This window comes from Hetaerina americana, unplaced genomic scaffold, assembly GCF_022747635.1.
Source record: "Hetaerina americana unplaced genomic scaffold, ioHetAmer1.1.p SCAF_2, whole genome shotgun sequence".
Lineage (NCBI taxonomy): Eukaryota > Metazoa > Arthropoda > Insecta > Odonata > Calopterygidae > Hetaerina > Hetaerina americana.
Window position 1 is genome coordinate 10527296 of NW_027286763.1, and position 18927 is coordinate 10546222.

Consider the following 18927-nt stretch of genomic DNA (forward strand, 5'->3'; position numbering starts at 1 on the left):
CCCCAAAAAACTTAACTTTTGCTAAAATTTTAATTTACCTTTCTTTAACTCTCGATGTCCTGCACTTGATTATTTATAGAGCAATAAGTACCACAATATATGAAGGCATTTTCAAAATATCTTTCATTGATACCTATGGATGCACTCCTATTGAGACTTCATCAATATACCGAATTACAACATATACTAGAAATTCCAAAAGTTGGCCAGACTGGTAACCTTTGTCATTTTTCTAAACAGAAGAAAATCGATATGTTTGAAATGGTAAAATACACAATAGTGACAAGAGCCCACAAGATGTAATTTGGGTATGCAAATAGTTATGTATTTAAGACTTTTATCCCGAACTGAGATTCCTTTTATATCCATATGACGGAGAAAGCCAAGGAATATATTCAGCCGTACGTTCGGTCATTACTCAAATGCATCGCTCACGTCGAGGCAAGTATTATGTGTAAGATTATGGATCGATGACTAATCTGTATGGATCTATCACTATCTTAAAGTTGTACCTGTTCAATCTGAAAGAGGTTTCGTATCCTTAGTTTGAGTAGTCCAGTAGATTTTTTTTAAAAGTTTTGTCAATGTGAAATTGGAAATCCATTCGCCAGATTTCCAGTTTAACTCTTTCGGTTGTTATATAAGGTATTTTCAAGTCTCAGAATTTTAACCGTGCCTTGTTAACGTTTTCATCTCCAGCCTGGAGATGATAGGTATTCTCACCTGGAGCAGTATGTTTCCTCAAACATTTGGAGTGATAAGTTCAATGCAGTTGATCGTCATGCGGTCAAAAAGTCATTCGATGGTGTTATCAAAAAATTTTTCATCCATGGCCACTCTGCGGAAGCTGAGAAGTTACAGACACTCTTGGATAAATACCTGAGCAGTGCGGAGTGGGAAAACGATCAGCAGGTAGTACAATGATGTTAATAATGCGTATTGCAATGAATAAACTATTTTACAAATGTAAAAGTACAATGCAATTTGTTATAGATTACGCGGTACAACTAAATAAAATAAATTGCACCTACAGAAGGTCTATGTTATTGCATAACAGAACATTTAGAACTGAAGATCAAAATTATTCATCTCCATGCAGAAATATTGATATAATAAATCATTTCAAATTTAATAAAATTTTCATGGCAGAAAAAGTACGAAACGGTAGTTGAATCATTTGCGAATACCTCACAATAATTAATTTCTAATTTTGCTAACAAAATTTACCCAAAAGGCATTTAGAAGATTCCCTAATGGTGTAAATTTATAACACAAGTTCGGAGATGTCAAACAAGAGTATGGTCCTGGTAGATTGTAATCAACGTGATAATGTTTACCAGTTCTTTTAGAATCATCCTCCAAAGGTCCAACAATTGAATTTAATTACTGCAACTATAATTGATGGGAATGATCCTTTACAATGCATTTAACTTAAAAACAAGAAGTAAATATTTTCAAGCTATAAATTGTATGAAATATGTGTGAAAGGTATAAAAAGTAGAGAAAAAATATGACCTTAAAGGAAAATATCATCTGTTAGGCATATACCATGAAGAAATTCATTTGTGATGATGCAATTCTTTCAAATTCATTAAGATATAGGTCTAAAATATGTCTGCTTTAGCAGCACTTACATTGTAATTTCCCTTCATTCTTGGTAGAGGAGAGTAAAATATTACTGATTACTGAATAATGTAAATGAAACTGGCCTACAATACTAGTGTGAACTGTTGCAATATGCTTTGTTAAAATTTCTATTTAATTAGGGAAATCACTATATGTTACAACATTAATTTTAATGCAGTGTGGCAATTGTTAAGTGAAGGTAAGTTTATCCTCTCACTAATCATATACGTCAGCTCTTTTATATTGGGCCATCATTTTAGAATAATCAGACTTAAAAATTTCTTTCAGCTCTTTTAAATTGTGAAGAGAATTCCACAAAAACGATTTGTACTCTAGTATTGACCTAACTAGACCACATCATGCAGTTTTGCAGACTTGAATATTTTTAGCACCCCTAGTCTATCAGCATATGCAGCCAGAGAATATAATGCTTCTGCTGATTATGGTTTCATTATGGTACTCAAACTATAAAGAAGTGCCTACAAATATTTCTTCAGCTTTGTCAATGTTCGATTCAAGAATTGTCTCATTAGTGATGCGATATTTATATGGGATTGCATGGTTCTGGTGTATAAATAATATTGTATTGCACTTATATTTTACAACCACCATGATAATAATAATTGGTATTATTTATTTGGCCTTGTGGCCTTTTTTGAGCATAATGAGCAAAAGATATTTTTGCTCATTATGCAAATTACAAGTATGCGAGGTGCTCGTTAAGCAAAGTTCCACTGATCAGTTTGTGATACAAACTGATCTTAGCTATCAGGACACCCACAAATCCTAATAAATACTAGCATACATGTTTAACTTCAATTTTCATAATAAATACACTATATAAGACCACTCTGAAGCATTGACATATTAATATTCTTAAATTATTATTTATATACAAGAAATTCCACATGTTTCAGAGAAAAATAGTTCACAAGGAAAATCTCTGTGGCCCTCATAAGTGAATGCCATTGACGAATCCAATGGGTGTAGTCTGGTTTATTCAAATTTTAAGCTCTTCTGTATGTTACATATTAATGACAGATGTGCTGTTATGCATACAGCATATCAAATTTCCATCCTGTCATATGAGTATTTATTTTTACAATACTTTCACAAACACTTGTTAAAATGATGATGTAATTAATGTAGGTCAATTTTTAAGGCATCACTGTTTTTTCTATGCCAAAAAGTGTTCCATTTTGCAGAGAATGTCCATGTTCTACCATCTAAAAAATAATACACTACATATTGGCAATGAATGTGGAGTTACTTGGCTGATATTGGCTTATTGAAATCTATGTACATTGGGAGCCTGATGTAATGATTATGATATATAATGGGAACCATGATATAAATAAAAATGCGCCCTTAGTGATCTTTTGATGTTAGGAGTAATTTACAAGCAATCTACTTCTGCGCAAACATTGAACTCATGGAATTTGTTTCTTCATTTTGTGGTTAAGGGGTTAAGGGTGCAAACCTCTTTTACGAACTCAGCCTGCTGTTTATAATTTACAAGCAAATGTGACTTTTGGTGCCTGATTTTTTTCTGGGGGTAAATATGTAGGGCACTTCATGGTACTGTTATTACTTGTAAATGAATTTGAATTTTAATTTTATAATTCACAGACACATCCTTTTTCAATTATTTTTGTCAGCAGATATCAGTAACGGGATAAGGTACTTGATACCAAGTATGTCACCTGTATAAGTGTAAGGGCATCTTGACACACAAAATTTTCTGACGGCCCTCACTTGGAAAAAACATAGCTTGGTTGCCATAGTCTAATCATATCCAAAGACGATATTAAAATAAATAAATTCAATATTGTGTAAATTAAGGAGATGAAATAGGAGTTTTGTATAACTTCCTTCCTCATGGAACTCTTGCTAGATAATGTGTAGCCAAACGGTGGTGGATGTGGAGGATTGCTGTGACATTCAAACAAGGAAAACCTGTCAACCACCATTCTGCCATACATTTCCTCTTAAAAGAAATTGTCAACGCAACAGATGTGAGATTTATTTAGTTGTTTGTGCTTATGGTCTAATCAGGGCCAGTCAGCTGGCAACATTCAAGAAGTACATAGGTTTTTTGCCAGAAAGTTTGACAGCAATGATGAAAATATAAAGTAATGGCTGGGATCTGGTCAGTTGAAACAATGGGCTTTTCAATTTGTTTGCATGCACTTTTTAGTTCTATGGTTTTTTTGCATGTTAATGACAGTTTTCCATATTTACTTTTATTAAAGGCACATCAGCAAAAGTAGAATTGAGTGATTTTTCACTCAAAATATGGCTATAAACATGTCACCTCATGAAAATATTAAAAAAACCTTTAATTTTCATTTATTGTGTGTATTTCAGAATGACCTGCAGTGGAGTGTGCTCTCACTCCTCCTCCACCTCTCCTACAACCCAACAGGCGCTGCTTCCACTGAACTCCAGGTGGTGCAACCTCCTCCCGTTGAAAAGAAGGATGATTTTGATTGGCCTGCGTATTTGCTGGAGGACCAACCAGATTTTATCTCTCTTGGCAGTGGTGGCAGTGAAACTGTGAGTGTTCCACCTTGCTTACTGGAATATTCCTCGTTCATGGATTTTTATTCATCAAAATTTATAAATTCCCCTGCAGGTCACTGTTGTTTGTTAGGAATTTATTTTTGTATTTGGTTACTTTGATTGCGCCTATGATTTTCTTATTTTGTGAGCACACTTTGTGCCTGTGGAAAATACCCTATATAAGTTTGTTAAAAGAGTAATTCCCCCAAGATTCAATGTGATGTGATGTTAGAATTATTCCTTCCGTGTCTGTTTTGAAACTGTATATTTCTAATTAGTTAAGCTTCAGTTGGTAAAAGTGATTATCCAATTATAACTCACATTCATGATAAGACCTAGCCATGTTTCCTTGAGTAAAAATTGAAAATGTGCACTTAACCAACCAATTATAATGCACACCCCATTTTTACTTCCGCACTTGCATTCCTTCGCCCAACACCCTCTGAACAGCAGGTCTGAGTGCTCAGTGGGAAATTTTCAGTTATTGCTCAGCTGCGAGGTCATACCAATGGAATAAACTGAGATGGGGCTTTGTGTGGTATGTGTTCTTGTATTTTAATAACTTTAAAATGGGTGGCCTATTAATGAACGGTATTAATATTAATCTAAGATATTTCATTGAAATGACTTTGAATTCATTGAATGGAATAGAGGGAAGAAGAAAGTACACAGTATTTGAAAAGGGGCTTATTGCTGATTTTCATGTCAGGTTGTGCTTTGTTAGGTGAGACAAGTGAATATTACACATAAATGTGTCTACGTGCGTCTACCTTATATTCTACTTTGACTGCATTGCAGGAGGATGAATGCCTCAGCTTTGATGATGAACTCCAAGGCGAGAGCTCAAGTTTGATTGATGACATCACAGTGAGTGAAAATGGTGAGGGGGAAATTCACTGTAATATTTGTTGCCCTTTTTACTGCGTTACATTTTGTAAATGCTTTTGGACCATGGGTACCTCACTTATTTAGAATCCCAGGGAATTTATGCATGGATCAAAGTTGAACTAGTGCTGCACTTGAAAAAATAATCAATAATAATACCAATACATTTTATTCATCCAGTGATCAAGTTATTGCAACTTTTACACTTGATATAGGACACGTCAGGGTAAAGTAACAAAATACATACAATTGACACAAGACACAAATCAGGCATTATCAAGAAATTCAGCAATTGAATAAAATATTTTTAATTTTAAGAACCTAAGCAGATTGACTAAAAATGCAGCCACACTTTTGTTGGCCTTAATCTCAGCTAGGAGTTTTATTTCAAAGTTGAAAGCCCTTAAAATTTGGGCCAGCACCTGCATTTTTTGTAAGGACATATAAAACGTGCAGCTGCTCATTCTGCCTTGTAGAATATTTGTGGATATCACAATTTTTCACATACTCAGATAGATTTCTTTTTGTATGTACCACTACATGAAAAATGTAAATACATAGCACTGGCAATACATCCAATTATTTAAACTGGGGATGGCAAGGGGCATTTTGTTTGGTAAAACTCATGAGCCAAATGGCTCTCTTTTGAACCCTGAAAATGTTCAAGGCCTTAGATGATGAACCCAGTTAAGGGTACTATAGGCTATGTGAGAATAAAATTCTCTGTAGTATAGTGCCCAGAGAATGTCTACTGAAACAGTTGATCTAATGGCCCTTATTAAGAAGCAAGCTGAGCTGAGCTTAGCAATTTTCATTTTCCCCAAGGTGACTGTAATTGGCTGATTGCATCCAGTTAACGACCTACCAATCTAGGACTTCTGAAGTAGAATATGTCTTAATTTTAATTTTTGAATACCCCACAGAGTGCACTCTTGTTCTCTGAGTTATGCTTAAATTTACTTGTGCAGCAAATGAAAATGGATGTATATAATTTTAAAAATATTAGGTTTTGCAAATTTCATCATAAAAATTAAGCATCATAAATAACTTAATAAAATTTGAAAATTTTGCAAATAGATGCATGGATGTACATGTATTTTACATAATTTCACGTGGTGTAAAAGATTTGTGCCTCAACTCACTGTTATCTCCTTTATGTGTTTACAAATAAGAGCCGATAGATGGAAGAGGAGGAGGGATGGGAGGCCTAGTATCCAAGGCCGCTGTGAACGAGTCCTGCAGGGAACAGATATGGACGTACATTGAAGGCACAATGGCATCTGCCCATAAGTGGCTGGGAGGGAATGTTCAGCTCCCATGGTCGCAAGGCTGTCAGGTGCCAAGTAAATTTGCCTCAGCCAACCTGATTGAATTCTGGTGAGCATCAAGCATTTGTAGCGAATGAATTCATCTCAATATTTTTCCCTGTTGATGTAGGTCATTCATTATTGTTCACATTAATGGGAAAAATAGTTTTTCATCTTCATTGATCACTGTGGCTGACATATTTTAAATTTAACAATAATATTGATGCTTTATAAAAAAATATTTTTTATCTAATTAAATGTTATATATTCAGTCTCAACTAGAAGTAAGGTGAATAAATATTAAAACCAAAGTTCAAATTCTGTTCATTAACATTTACTACTTAAAAGTATCGGAAATGTCCCTTAGAGTTTGATCTTTATATGCCAATATATCTATTATAAAGATAGGGCCGGCCCCGGTGGCGGCGGGGTAATGTCCTCGTCTGCCATTCCAAGGGTCGCGGGTTCGATTCCCGCCTGGGTGAGTTTCCCTCCATCTAGGGCTTGGGTGTTTGTAAATGTGACATTGTTATCGTTGTTAATAGTTCGATGTAAAGGCCAAAATGTGCTGTTTTCGGACTTATTCTGAATAAATAAATAAATAAATTATTATATTATTGGGATTCTACCTGTTAAGGTAGGTTTTCGTCAAACACAGCATATATCCCAGTGCAAATGATATATTTACTTGCCTCTCCTAACAAAACACAACCTTACAGGCTACACTACAATAATCCCCTCTTCAATTCTGCATGTTTAAATCTTCCATTCTTTTCAACCTACCTATCCAATTCCTACCCCTTCCTTCCTCGTTCACTCAATATTCTCCTCTCTATCACAGTCTTCAACATCCCATTGCTCATCAGAATGCCCTGCATCCATCCTTCATCCCTCATTATGATTTCTCCCCACAATCCTCTCTCTTCCCCCACCATATCTAGCACTTTCACATTTTCTTCCTTTCTGTCCTCTTCACCTTCTCCATCCTTCCCTACACCCGCATTTCAAAAGCCTCCAATACACATATGCATGCCTATCACCTTTCTTCAATGGGCAAGGGGGATCGAGATGGTGCGGGGGCTAACGTACTGGCTTCCCACCCTGAGGGCGCGGGTTCAAATCCCGGCGGTGTTGAATATTTTTCAGAGGTATCTCGATCCCTACTTGAGGTGCTTTGTGGAGGGCACTTTGAGGGAGTACGCCGTCCGTCGGATGGGACGTTAAACTGCGGACCCCTTGGCGCCTTTCGTAAAGAGTAGGCTAATGCCGACGCCGGGTTTCTCTCCACCCTTCATCCTTTCCTGTCCATCCCCTATGGCGCAAATGACCTTAGCTGTCGGTCGCCTCCCCTCAAAACTACTACTACTTCAATGGGCAAGGTTCCTGGGCCTCACAAAAATATGCTTCATATCAAGTTTTTATTGAGGTTTTTCTTGACATCCTTGTTCAATGTCCCTATCATTTATTCCCTCTTTGTGAATGCTTAGCCTTAAGCAATTCTTATTTTTATGTCTCTGCTAATTTGACCATTTAAGTCCAGAGTACTTCCAAGATAGGTAAACTGCCCCACTTACTCTAGTGTATGAACTCTTATTTCAATATATAACTTAGATTATCTCTTTCTTCAAAACTGCATAGCCATTGATTTGTTTACATTTATTGTCATTTCTCAGTTCTCATCTCATACCTATTACACTTATTTTCCAAAGAGCTCAGCAATCCTTACAATCTCTTGGCTGGCTGGCCAATTAAAGCTTGGTCATGTGCAAACCTTAACTTAAAAATATCGGGAATTGGAATGAGAAATAAAATATAGGGCATCCATGATAAATTTTTCTGTGAATGTAGAGATCATGGTAATTTGCACTTTACTGTAATAGTTTAGCCGTGGTTTTATCCAGTATATATTAATTAATACAACAATTGATGGAATGGCATCATTTTGGTAATGTTATCAAAAGAAAAATGGAAATATAATGAAGTTAATGTAATCTTACACTTGTTTTACAAAATTATGGTTAATATATTTTAACAGCTTTTACAGCACCCACTTGCCCTTATTCTCCAAATCCAATTCTCAAGGTGCATCTAAAGAGTGATGAAATGTACTCTTTTGACTGACAAATCAAGTTGAATGATGTTGAGGGTAGAAAAAGAAGCTTTGCACTTCCACATAAAGTTAATTTAATACTTCAAACGGCCATGGTTTCGATGCTGTGCATCATCGAAACCATGGTCGTGTGAAGTATTAAATCTTTATGTGGAAGTGCAAAGTTTCTTTTTCTACCCTCATCATGAAGGAATTCCACAAAGTTAAGCCTGAAACCGTTATGCTTGAATGATGTTGTTTTGATCTACTTTTATCTCATAAGAAGATATGAAACTTCCTTATTTCTGTCTAGTTGCTTTTGTTTTTGTGATCTAGTTCTCATTTTGTAAAATAGTTGCTTGAAAAAGAAGGAGACAACTAATAAATCACCAAAATAACTGTAATATTGATGACTATTCACCTTGAATTGCAAATTCCTTAGAGTTGAATCTATATTTAATTTTCCTATTTTGATGGTCATTTGTATATAAGATTGCCATATTGGCAATTGCTTACCTTCTCTTCACATGTGTTGATGAAATGTAAGCAATTTTTACTTAAGATTCACTTAATGCATTAGTAGTATGCTATGTTTAATGTTTGTATGTCTATAGTGGCTTAATTGAAAATATACCATAAGCTAATGGATATGGATGATATTTGAAATTAAAAAATCAATCTTTTGAGCTCAGAATTGAATTGAATAATTCAATCAATTCACTTATCAAATCAAATCTTGAAACTTCCCAAGTTCCCCAGTCAAGAATGATTGCAATTTTTTAAAATTGAATACCTCTATTCATCCTCCAAATTTTAATTGGATACAATCCTCTTTGCCTCAACTTTTTTCCAGTCTTTGAAGACATACTGGAAATTATTTTATGGTAGGTCCTTCAAAATAGTCCCACAGCATTCCCAACTGCCTCTGGTGATAAGATATGCATTCCTTTGGATCAAGAAACATTAGGGATCTGGAAAAAGTAATTTTGATAATTACTTCCGAAAGTATTTCTATTTTAACTGCTTTTGTAAAATTTGGCCGCATTACACCACAAGTCATTACTGAAGTGTTCAATTTGATGTAGTGTATAAAATATGAAACGTATTTGACATCCAGAGGTAAAAACATTATAACCGGAATGAATGACTGCCCTCTCCCATTGGTGGATGCTGAACTTTCACAGATAGGCAACCAATTTAGCATAGCAAGTGACACCGTTTACTGTTTAATTGGCAATGAAAAAATTTCCCCCACTAAGAAAGGAAATTACTGATGAAATCAGAAAGCTAGAAAATCTATTTAGAAGTTTAATGGATATTTGTCAATGGACAATTGGGAAATTGGAAGCCAAGTGAGCTGTAATGCTGTTATAATTTGGGAAATTGTAGGAGAGGAATTAAAATCATGCTGCTCTAAACTCTTAACAACACAGTCAATTGCAGATATAATAGCCACCCATAAAAAAGATAAGATCAACAAAATAACATTTCCAGGTGGGAAAAAAATTTTCATGGAATGCCGTACAGCAATAATTATTTACCTCTCAGAAGACAACATAAACCTAGAAACCGGTTAGGGCACAAAAAAAGAATAAATGAAGTTTGTAGATCCATGCAAAACAGGAATAAAAATCACAAAATCACTAGAATAAAAAATAAAGGAATTAAAGGCCTAAAGCTGAAAATCCAGTCCCTGAACAAAAGTTACAAAGGTAAAAATGTGTTAAGGAGATCAAATTGAAGACACGCAAAGAAGAAAAGAACAAACCAATGATGTACATTACAGGCATCAAGTCAACTCTAAATGAAGGGGGTGTACTGAAATGCCTCAAGAAACAAATTGACCTTCGGGAATTTTGCCACGTGAAAGTGCTCATTAAGTGTGGAATAATAGACAGTAATAGACTGAATTATGTCATTGAAGTGGACCATATTACTGGAAAATTTGTAAACAAACTAAAGAGAATACTTGGTCTGTGTAATAAATGCGCGACCTGGTGCAATCTGGCGGCCATGACGCAGACTAATATAGCCCCGCCCCCTAGTGGTGCTAGTTACCTGAGACCCAATGAGCCATCTGTGCTCGGCGGATCGTTGAGCTGTGCGTATGGTGCCAGTTATGTTAGTTTCTGTTCTCCTTACTGTTTTTACCGTTTGTCAAAAATGGATATTGATGAAATCGTGGAGCAACAAATCAACATCAAATCAACATCAAGTTTATTGGTGAAGTGTGTTAAAAGTTATCAAGAAATTACTGAAATGTTGACAGCTGTTTACTGTGTTAATGCTCCGAAGAATCCGTTGCCAAAGAGGTAGTATATATCAAGTTTCAAGTGGATTTAAGCATTTTAAAGATGGCTGATAAGATACGACGGATGATGCAAGGCCAGGATGACCTTCAACCACCTATGTTGATGAAAGCATTGATCGTGTCCGGTCCCTTGCCCTTATCGATCATCTAAAAACTGTCCGAATGATAGCTGATGAAACTGAATTTAGGAAAATCAACAGTGCACCCTATTTTAACCAAACCTGATGGATGGATCCTTCACCATGACAACACACCTGCACATTCAACATTGATTGTTCGCCAGTTAATGGCAAAAAATTCAATCACCATCCTTGATCATCATCCTTATTCGCCAGATCTCGCCCTTTGAGACTTTTTCCTATTCCTAAAATGCATAAATGTGATGAGGGGACATCACTGGGAAGATGTGGACACAATGAAGCAAGAAACGCCGAGAAAACTAAAAAGCCTAACTGCCTTGAGGACTTCCAAGGGTGCTTTAAACAGTGGAAAAGAAAATGGAATAAGTGCATTACAACGAATGGGGAGTACTTTGAAAAGGGACAAAATCGATTTAGACTAAATTTTGCTCTATAAAATTTTTATGGCTTCAGTTCGCATGTTTATTAGACCGGGTAGTATACATAGGCTATGATTCACGTAATTTTGCACTATAAGACAAAGAAGGAAACCAAAATATGCAAAATCTTACTGTTTTGCCTAGAACACAATTGTAACCAATTGTATAATACGGTAACCTGAAGTTTTCCTACTATGTTGTATTAACTTGAAAAACTTGTTTGTAAAATATAATTTAAATAAGTTATAAAAAAATGTTTAAGCCTGAAATTAAACAAATTTTGTATACAATTCGCAGCTTGGTTTTATTGGTGGTCCAAGGATATCACTTGGATATCAACCTCAAGTACTCTCTGGTTGCTACTCATTGGCAGTTGTGCCATGATAAATCTATGTAGAGGGTGAGGTTATGAATGGAAATTGTTGCGGGGGTTGATATAATTGGTGAGAAGAGTTTTGATTCCAACCAATTAGTGAAAGGGTCTAATGTGCTTGCACTTTGCCTGCTCTCCAGTGATGTGGGGGAGAATGAGCAGCCCTCCATGGTCATGAGTGAGTACAGGGTGTTAAGGGAGGTGCTGTGTGCCCTCCATGCACCACCAGACCTCAAGGTGACTCCCCAGCATGGCAAAGGGCTGTTCTTCACGGACCACCAGAGGTGCATCGACTATGCCCAGGGGACAGTGGCAATCCCGAGTCTCACCAAGGTGCGTGCGCTGAGCCGATGGGGATAGGAAGTGGATGGTGTATTAATTTGTGCCTAACAGTGATGGGCATTGAAATATTGAAAAAATGGGAATATTTATATATAGTATGCATACACCAGTGTCAATACATGCACACACGCATAAAAATATTTGTTTGTGTGTGTGCATGTTTGTGCATGTGGCCATGTGCATGTGTGTGCACAAAAATACAAATATATGTAGTTATAAAATGGTCACTTTAATATACTATCATTAAGATCCTCACTAAAAGAGTGATACGATTTTCCTAGCAGGAATTTTTTCTAATAATGGTTCAAGAATGTGATACTGCTAGCATCTTTTACAAAAATACGTGTGTATCAAAAAGTCTCCTACCCCTCTTTTGGCCCATGAGAGGGTTTTTTAAAGATTTATTGGAACTAAGCACAAGTCATTTTTCCTTTGTGTAGAGTAATTGTGGATAGCTTATTTTTCAAGGAGTGAGTTACTGTTTTCCCAGATAAGCACTATTCTGCTCATAATATAAATGCATGTAAAGGGCAGAAGCTTTAGAGGTTCAAATATGGGCTGACAAAGAGGGTAAAGAGATTTTCTTGTAAGAATTCTTACAACTCTTTTTTGTACTTGGAAAATATTTAGAGTATATACAGAGGTACCCCAGAAAGGGATATCATAAGTTAGCTGTGGATGAAAAATACCAAAGTACGTGGTATTTAGTACATCTTGATGAGCAGTTTGATTGAAACACTGACCATGAAGCATAGCATATTCAATTTATTGGCTAAATTACAACCAAATATCTCACAGTTAAAATTGGCATCTAAAAATAAACTTATGAATTTTGTATGCTGAACCTGTGTAACAGATTGTATGTTCAGCCAACATAAGAAACTATTAAAATTTGATTTTGGTACAAAATATATCATTTGTGATTTTTCTGTGTAACCGTCCATGCAGTTGGCTGCAAACGTAAGTGCTCTCTGCTGCATACCTTGATTACTTGCACATACTAATTTTTTTTAAAGATTATCCTGATGTATGTATATGGTATCATCATCAGCATAAAGAATTATGTGCTTGAAGATCATTGACACAGAGATGAGGTAATCAGGCCAATCAATAATATATAAAGAGAGCAATTCTGGTCCAAATATGGATCCCTGTGGTACCCCAGTATCGATGTTATCATTATTGCATTTTAAGGGTAAAAAGAAACTACAATTCCACCTAAAAGATTTTAATATTTCACGACCATGGGTTCGATGCTGCATATCATCATCAGGTGATGATGATGCGCAGCATCGAAACCATGGTCGTGAAATATTAAAATCATTTTGGTGGAATCGTTAAGTTTCTTTTTATCCTCATAATGAAGGAATTCCGCATAGTTAAACCTGAAACTGTTATGGTTATTGTATTGGTACGATTCAATCCAGTGAAGTACTCATCCACTTACCCCATATCTATTAAGAGGTAGTCACAGGCCTATGTGAGTGGGGGGAGAATCCACCTTGTGTGTGCGTCAGGTGACATATATGTGCATGTTCAACACATACTTTGTAATGGATGAACCCATATTACTGTAAAATGTGTTCTACCAAATATTAACAATTTTGGAAAGTACATTTTTCATCCAATGTTTTGGACCTATCTGTTTTCTACAGAATCGCACAAATCATTCCAGATAGCTGTCTATTTACAACAAAAACAGCATAATTGGTTATGTATGATGACAATATATGAGCAGAGAATTATTTATTTTTATTAATTGAAGGATTATGTTATTAAATATCTAAATGCGGTTTAACATATTATGCAGTGTCATTATTGTCATAGAACAGTATGCTGAATTTTTTGCATATATTTTTACGTTGCTGAAAAATTTTACCCTTTTATAAGTGTACTTTTTGTTTTCTCAGGGATCACTTCAGTCGCACCTTATTTGGATTGGCAGCTATGTGTCGATGGTGAGGGTGATTGAGGACTTCATAGAAGAGATGTCGGAGATGAACAGTGGAAAAGATGACAGTTTTGAGGCACCCCAAGAAGAAGGGAATGGCAATCGTCTCCCTCCGCTCACTTATGAGGCGTATGCATCTGCTTTGAAGGAATTTCTTTTGTCTTTCAAAGGAAAGGTTCTCACCGTTGAGGAAAAAGTGAAATCCCAAGGTATGGCTGTTGAATAACCAGCATTGGTTTCTTCATTCTTTAATATTTCAATATAGAGTTGGTGTTCTTGTAATTACACCACTATGAGGAATGTTTTTTTAAAAATATGTAATGAAAAATCTTTATTCAGCATAAGTTTGACCGTCAGAAAATAAATAATTCAATATCTATGAGCAATACAGGTTATTATAGAGAAAGAAATTTATATGACTTTTGATTAGATATAGAAGAACTTTTAATTAATGTTATATTTAAAAGAAAAGAAGAGGGAATTACCTTGGTGACATAAGTTGAAGTTACGGAGTATCACTCTAGCAACGCTTTCTCTTAATAAGAGAAATAAAGGGAGGCTTGGACACAGAGTATACAGGAAGCCCACTCACACCGACCGCTACCTTAATGCTGCATCGCACCACCATCCCAGTCAGAAGACCTCACTGGTAGACACACTTGTCAACCGAGCATATAAAATATGACTTGGATTCTATTGCCAACGAGAAGAAACACTTGACAACTGCCCTGCAAAGGAATGGATACAGCGCTCATATGATCCGAAAAAGGGCCGAGAAGGAAGAAAAGAAGAGACAAACCACCGCTGTTCCTGACAGGGAGGAAGACTCCAGATCACAACCGAAGGCTTACATCATCGCAAGGACTTCGGAAAGAATCGTGAGGGCTTTAAGGAAGCATAATGTGGTGGCCAGATTCAACTGCATCACCAAGATAGCTGACACCCTACCCGGACCCAAGGATGAAATTTCACCGTTACTATCAGAAGGCGTGTACCAAGTGCCATGCTCTTGCGGCAAATGGTACATCGGTGAAACATGCAGAGCGCTGAAAACAAGCATGAGTGAACATCAGAGAGCAACCAAGACCAAACAGTTCAGAGCATCGGCCATCGCTGAGCATGCCTGGAGTGAACCCAGACACTCTATTCTGTTCGACGACACTAAAATAATAGCGAAAGAAGAAAAATACTTCCCGAGGATAATTAGAGAGGCCATTGAAATTGTTAAAAGGCCAGAAATCTTTAACAGAGAGGATATCCACTCCACAGTGCGTGGAAAAGAATTATTCCACGCAAATATGAGGACGTTCCCTGATTGGCCGAAGAAATTTCCTGTTATTGGCGCCGGATTTTCCCTATATAAGACGGGACAACGAGCTTCTTTCCATCCTTGACCTGAGGACGCCAGCAGGATAGCTGGCGAAACTGTTGTGAAATTTAAATGACATACGCGGACGCAGCCAGAAAAATGTGGAAATCACCTACTCATCGCCGCGGAAACCTGGGAACGAACAAGGTTATGTCATATTTTTGAACGACAGGGTTTGAGTTGTTTGGGGTGGCTTGAGGCAGTAAGGAGAAAAGGTTTGCTAGGTCAGGTTTGAATAGGTTAAGGGATGGACAAGGAGGAGGGTTTAGGATTGAGAAATGCAGTGATATTGTTAGACCATAGGGAAGATGGAAGGTGTACATAGCTTTACTAAAGATTTTGTTTGGTGACTTTCAAGGGAGCCAAGTGCTCTCTTTAGAATTTTTCTGAAAGCTGAGAGGAGATGGCGGGAAAACCCTTCTGTTAGGGAACACATTCACAAGGATATAAACATAAGGAAAAGTGATAGAAACACGTATAAAAAATAAACAAAGGATTGTTGGGGAATGTAATACGGTTATGACCACTAGCAGAAAAATGTTTCCTTGACCAGGACTTGAACCATGGACCTTTGACAGTACTTTTGACCAATGAAGATTTACTACCAACCATTGATAGAATTTATAAACATCATTTACTATTTCTTTTGTATGCATGCTCGTGCAAATTTTCATTATTTTAGTTAGATTTTCCTGTAAAAGAGGTAAAACAATGGAGGGGTTGAATGTTTCCATTTCTATTTAGGTATAAAATGAGCCTGTCCAATTTGGTAGTCTGAAATTGATTGATTGATGTTTATTGGTTCCTAAAAGACATGTTTGAGACATGCATGGAGCACGTCACATCACAAATATTCCATACACATACAATACAAATGCAATAGGAGTTTGAGTACAAATGATATTCACAAATAAAAAAGAAAATGCTAAACAGGAGCAGTAACTGCTTACATATGAATAAAATTATTCATCAACAGAGAGAGACATGAATTCATCCACAGTATGGAATTAATGTTTGTACAGAAACTGATAAATCTTAGTTTTAAATCATGACAAGTTTCCTATTTCCCTTAGTTTTCTAGGTAACGATTTCAGGAATTAGACACCTGCATAAAAAGGGTTCTTAGCAAACATAGCAATGCATTATGGGCAGTTATCTTCAAGTCACTTTATCCTCTTTTGCTATGCCTATGTACATGAGCATAGGTTATCATATTGGGCATGTCTTTGTTTTGCTGTGCAATAATAATAGTATGGGAAATATACGTACAGGGAATAGCACAAATTAAAATTTTTTAAAGTTAGGTCTGATACTACATGCCCTTGGAACTTTACCTATCATAGAGAACCATGGTGAACCAACCTGCTGGTTGATAACTGTGTTTTTTTCCTTGGTTCACAATTGGCCTTGGACTTAAGGAGAAAGAATGGGTTTTACTTTTTTTTTAAATATGTTTAGTTTTGAAAAAATGAATGTATCTGAGGTCCATATCAGAGAGTTACTCTCTTCTCTGAGTACCTGGCTAATTTTAGCTGACATGAAGGTTACTTATTCTGCAAATTGTTGTCATTGACTAAACGTTTTCTGAGACATTTAATTTTGAGAATGTTATATTTGACCTCATGAATGTGGAAAGCTTAAGGTACTGTTTTTGCGTGTGGTTGGATATCCATCCTGAAAATATCTGCTTCTGCGTGGGAATATTATTGAAGTTTCAGTCTGAATTTCCATGCAAATTTAAAATAAATTTTTTACGAAGGTTAAGCTTAAAATGTCTTATGATAGTTGTCATGAAGTGTTTAAATGTGTGCTGGAAAAATTGAGTTGGATGCCTGTTTTTAGTATGTTTTGAATTTGAAGATTTTTGTTTATTTTATTATGAGAAATGGTAGCTAATTTACTGGCTTGTAATCATTGAGACCACCAAAAGTTTCCATCCAATTTTATGTTAGTTCTTGTATTTAAACATTGCATTAAATTATAGAATGGTTGTAATAATTATTATTATGTTTACATTACAGTATTCAGGCAGTGGTTTTAAACAGACTCTGTTTTGAGAATGGAATGCATGGATTACAGTCAGATCATTGCTAAATATTCTGGCCACTTCCATTCAGTAATATCCATTTTTTTTTCACCACCGCACAAAAAATCATATTTCCTGACAAAATGAAACATCAGCACCCACATTCACAGCGCCATAGTGGTAGTTTCTGTTTCTGACTGTTAACACTTACAGGAATAGCGTGCACCCTGCTGTCAGTGGCACAAGAGCTGAGACCTGCCTTCAAGGAGCTGGCTTTGATACACAGGCTGCATCTCAGTGCTGTCAGCTGCTGGAGGAAGAGCAAGAACTGGCTCTGCTCTTGCAGGTGATGAATTTCAAACTCCTCAGTAATCAGGGGAGGGGGGTCAGAGATGAGAATGTGTGTGAAATTGCTTCCATATTTGTGCAAGTTTATCCTTGCTCTGTACGATTTTTTTCAAACAAAAGAGAAGGAAACGTTAAAACAACTAATATGTGGTCATTTGATAAAGAGTTAAGGTTTAGGGAAGAATAAAGTGTAGAGGCATGTGGATAGCAAATGGGGAAGGTCGAGCAAGTAGGGACCATTTATGTCGTGACAGTAAGTTTCAACAGATGAGTATGTATCATCCCACTGATCGTGCACCTAAAGCTCTTACTTTATTCAATATATGTATGCATAAATTCAAGTTTAAAAAGTTCTCTAACAAATTTTGCTGATTGCATTTCATGTGGACTTCCTCTTGTTTATTTCATCATATTTCCGTATTCCACTCTTGTTGCTTTCCTTCTACCTTCGTGCTATTTCATTGATCTATTTTCTTCTTTGCTCTTCCCTTCTCACCAAACATTATTATCTCTTTATTCCAGCCTTTAACATCCCACTGTACCTCTTATCTTCCCCAACTCTTATTTTCTTCTTTGAATCTTACCTGGCAACTTCATCTTTTAACCCATCATACTTCAAATTTAGTAGTCAGTCTTATTATCTGTCCAACTTATTTTCTCCGTTCCTCTTCATGCACACATCTCAGAAGCCTCCAATCTACACTCATATCCATACTGTAAGACCAGGCTTTGGATTCATACAGTGCTGTATTCCTTATTAAAGCTTTGGCTAATCTCTTTTTTTGTGCTTTTGATGACCTTTAGGGTAAATGCACTGTAATTTTAATGCATGAAAGTTTCATTTAGTTATTGATAATTTATGCCTCTATTCTGTTACTCCACCATTGCTATGTACAGGGTCGCACCCTAAAGTGGTAGGACTGATTTTTTTACAAGAATTTTATTGACGATATACTTACATCGACTTAATAATCTTCAAAGTATGCTCCTTGAGCTGCTACACACAAAGTATAACGTTGCTCCCATTCCCCGTACGCCCGCTGGAAATTTTCTTTGGGGATGCCGTTGATGACCCTCGTCAAAGCCTCTTGAACAGCCTTTATCGAGTCAAAACCTCGTATCTTGAGCTGTCTTATCATCAGGGGGAAGAAGAAGAAGTCCGGTGGTGCCAGATCGGGA

General features: G+C 36.3%; 1 protein-coding gene across 4 annotated transcripts in view; it reads left to right on the forward strand.

The window, feature by feature from the left end:
* Positions 1-257: 257 nt before the first annotated feature.
* Grip128 (gamma-tubulin complex component 5) overlaps positions 258-18927 on the forward strand; it is a 62075-nt gene continuing 43405 nt past the window's right edge. For all 4 annotated transcript variants that reach the window (XR_011700696.1, XR_011700697.1, XM_071585282.1 and 1 more), the window contains exons 1-8: positions 258-441; positions 700-912; positions 3994-4182; positions 4987-5068; positions 6246-6450; positions 11853-12045; positions 13965-14214; positions 17614-17746. Coding sequence is in view for 2 of the 4 variants with exons in the window: in XM_071585282.1 (XP_071441383.1) it covers positions 370-441; positions 700-912; positions 3994-4182; positions 4987-5068; positions 6246-6450; positions 11853-12045; positions 13965-14214; positions 17614-17746 (1337 nt within the window). In the remaining 2 variants the exon portion in view is untranslated. The remainder of the gene's footprint in view (positions 442-699; positions 913-3993; positions 4183-4986; positions 5069-6245; positions 6451-11852; positions 12046-13964; positions 14215-17613; positions 17747-18927) is intronic.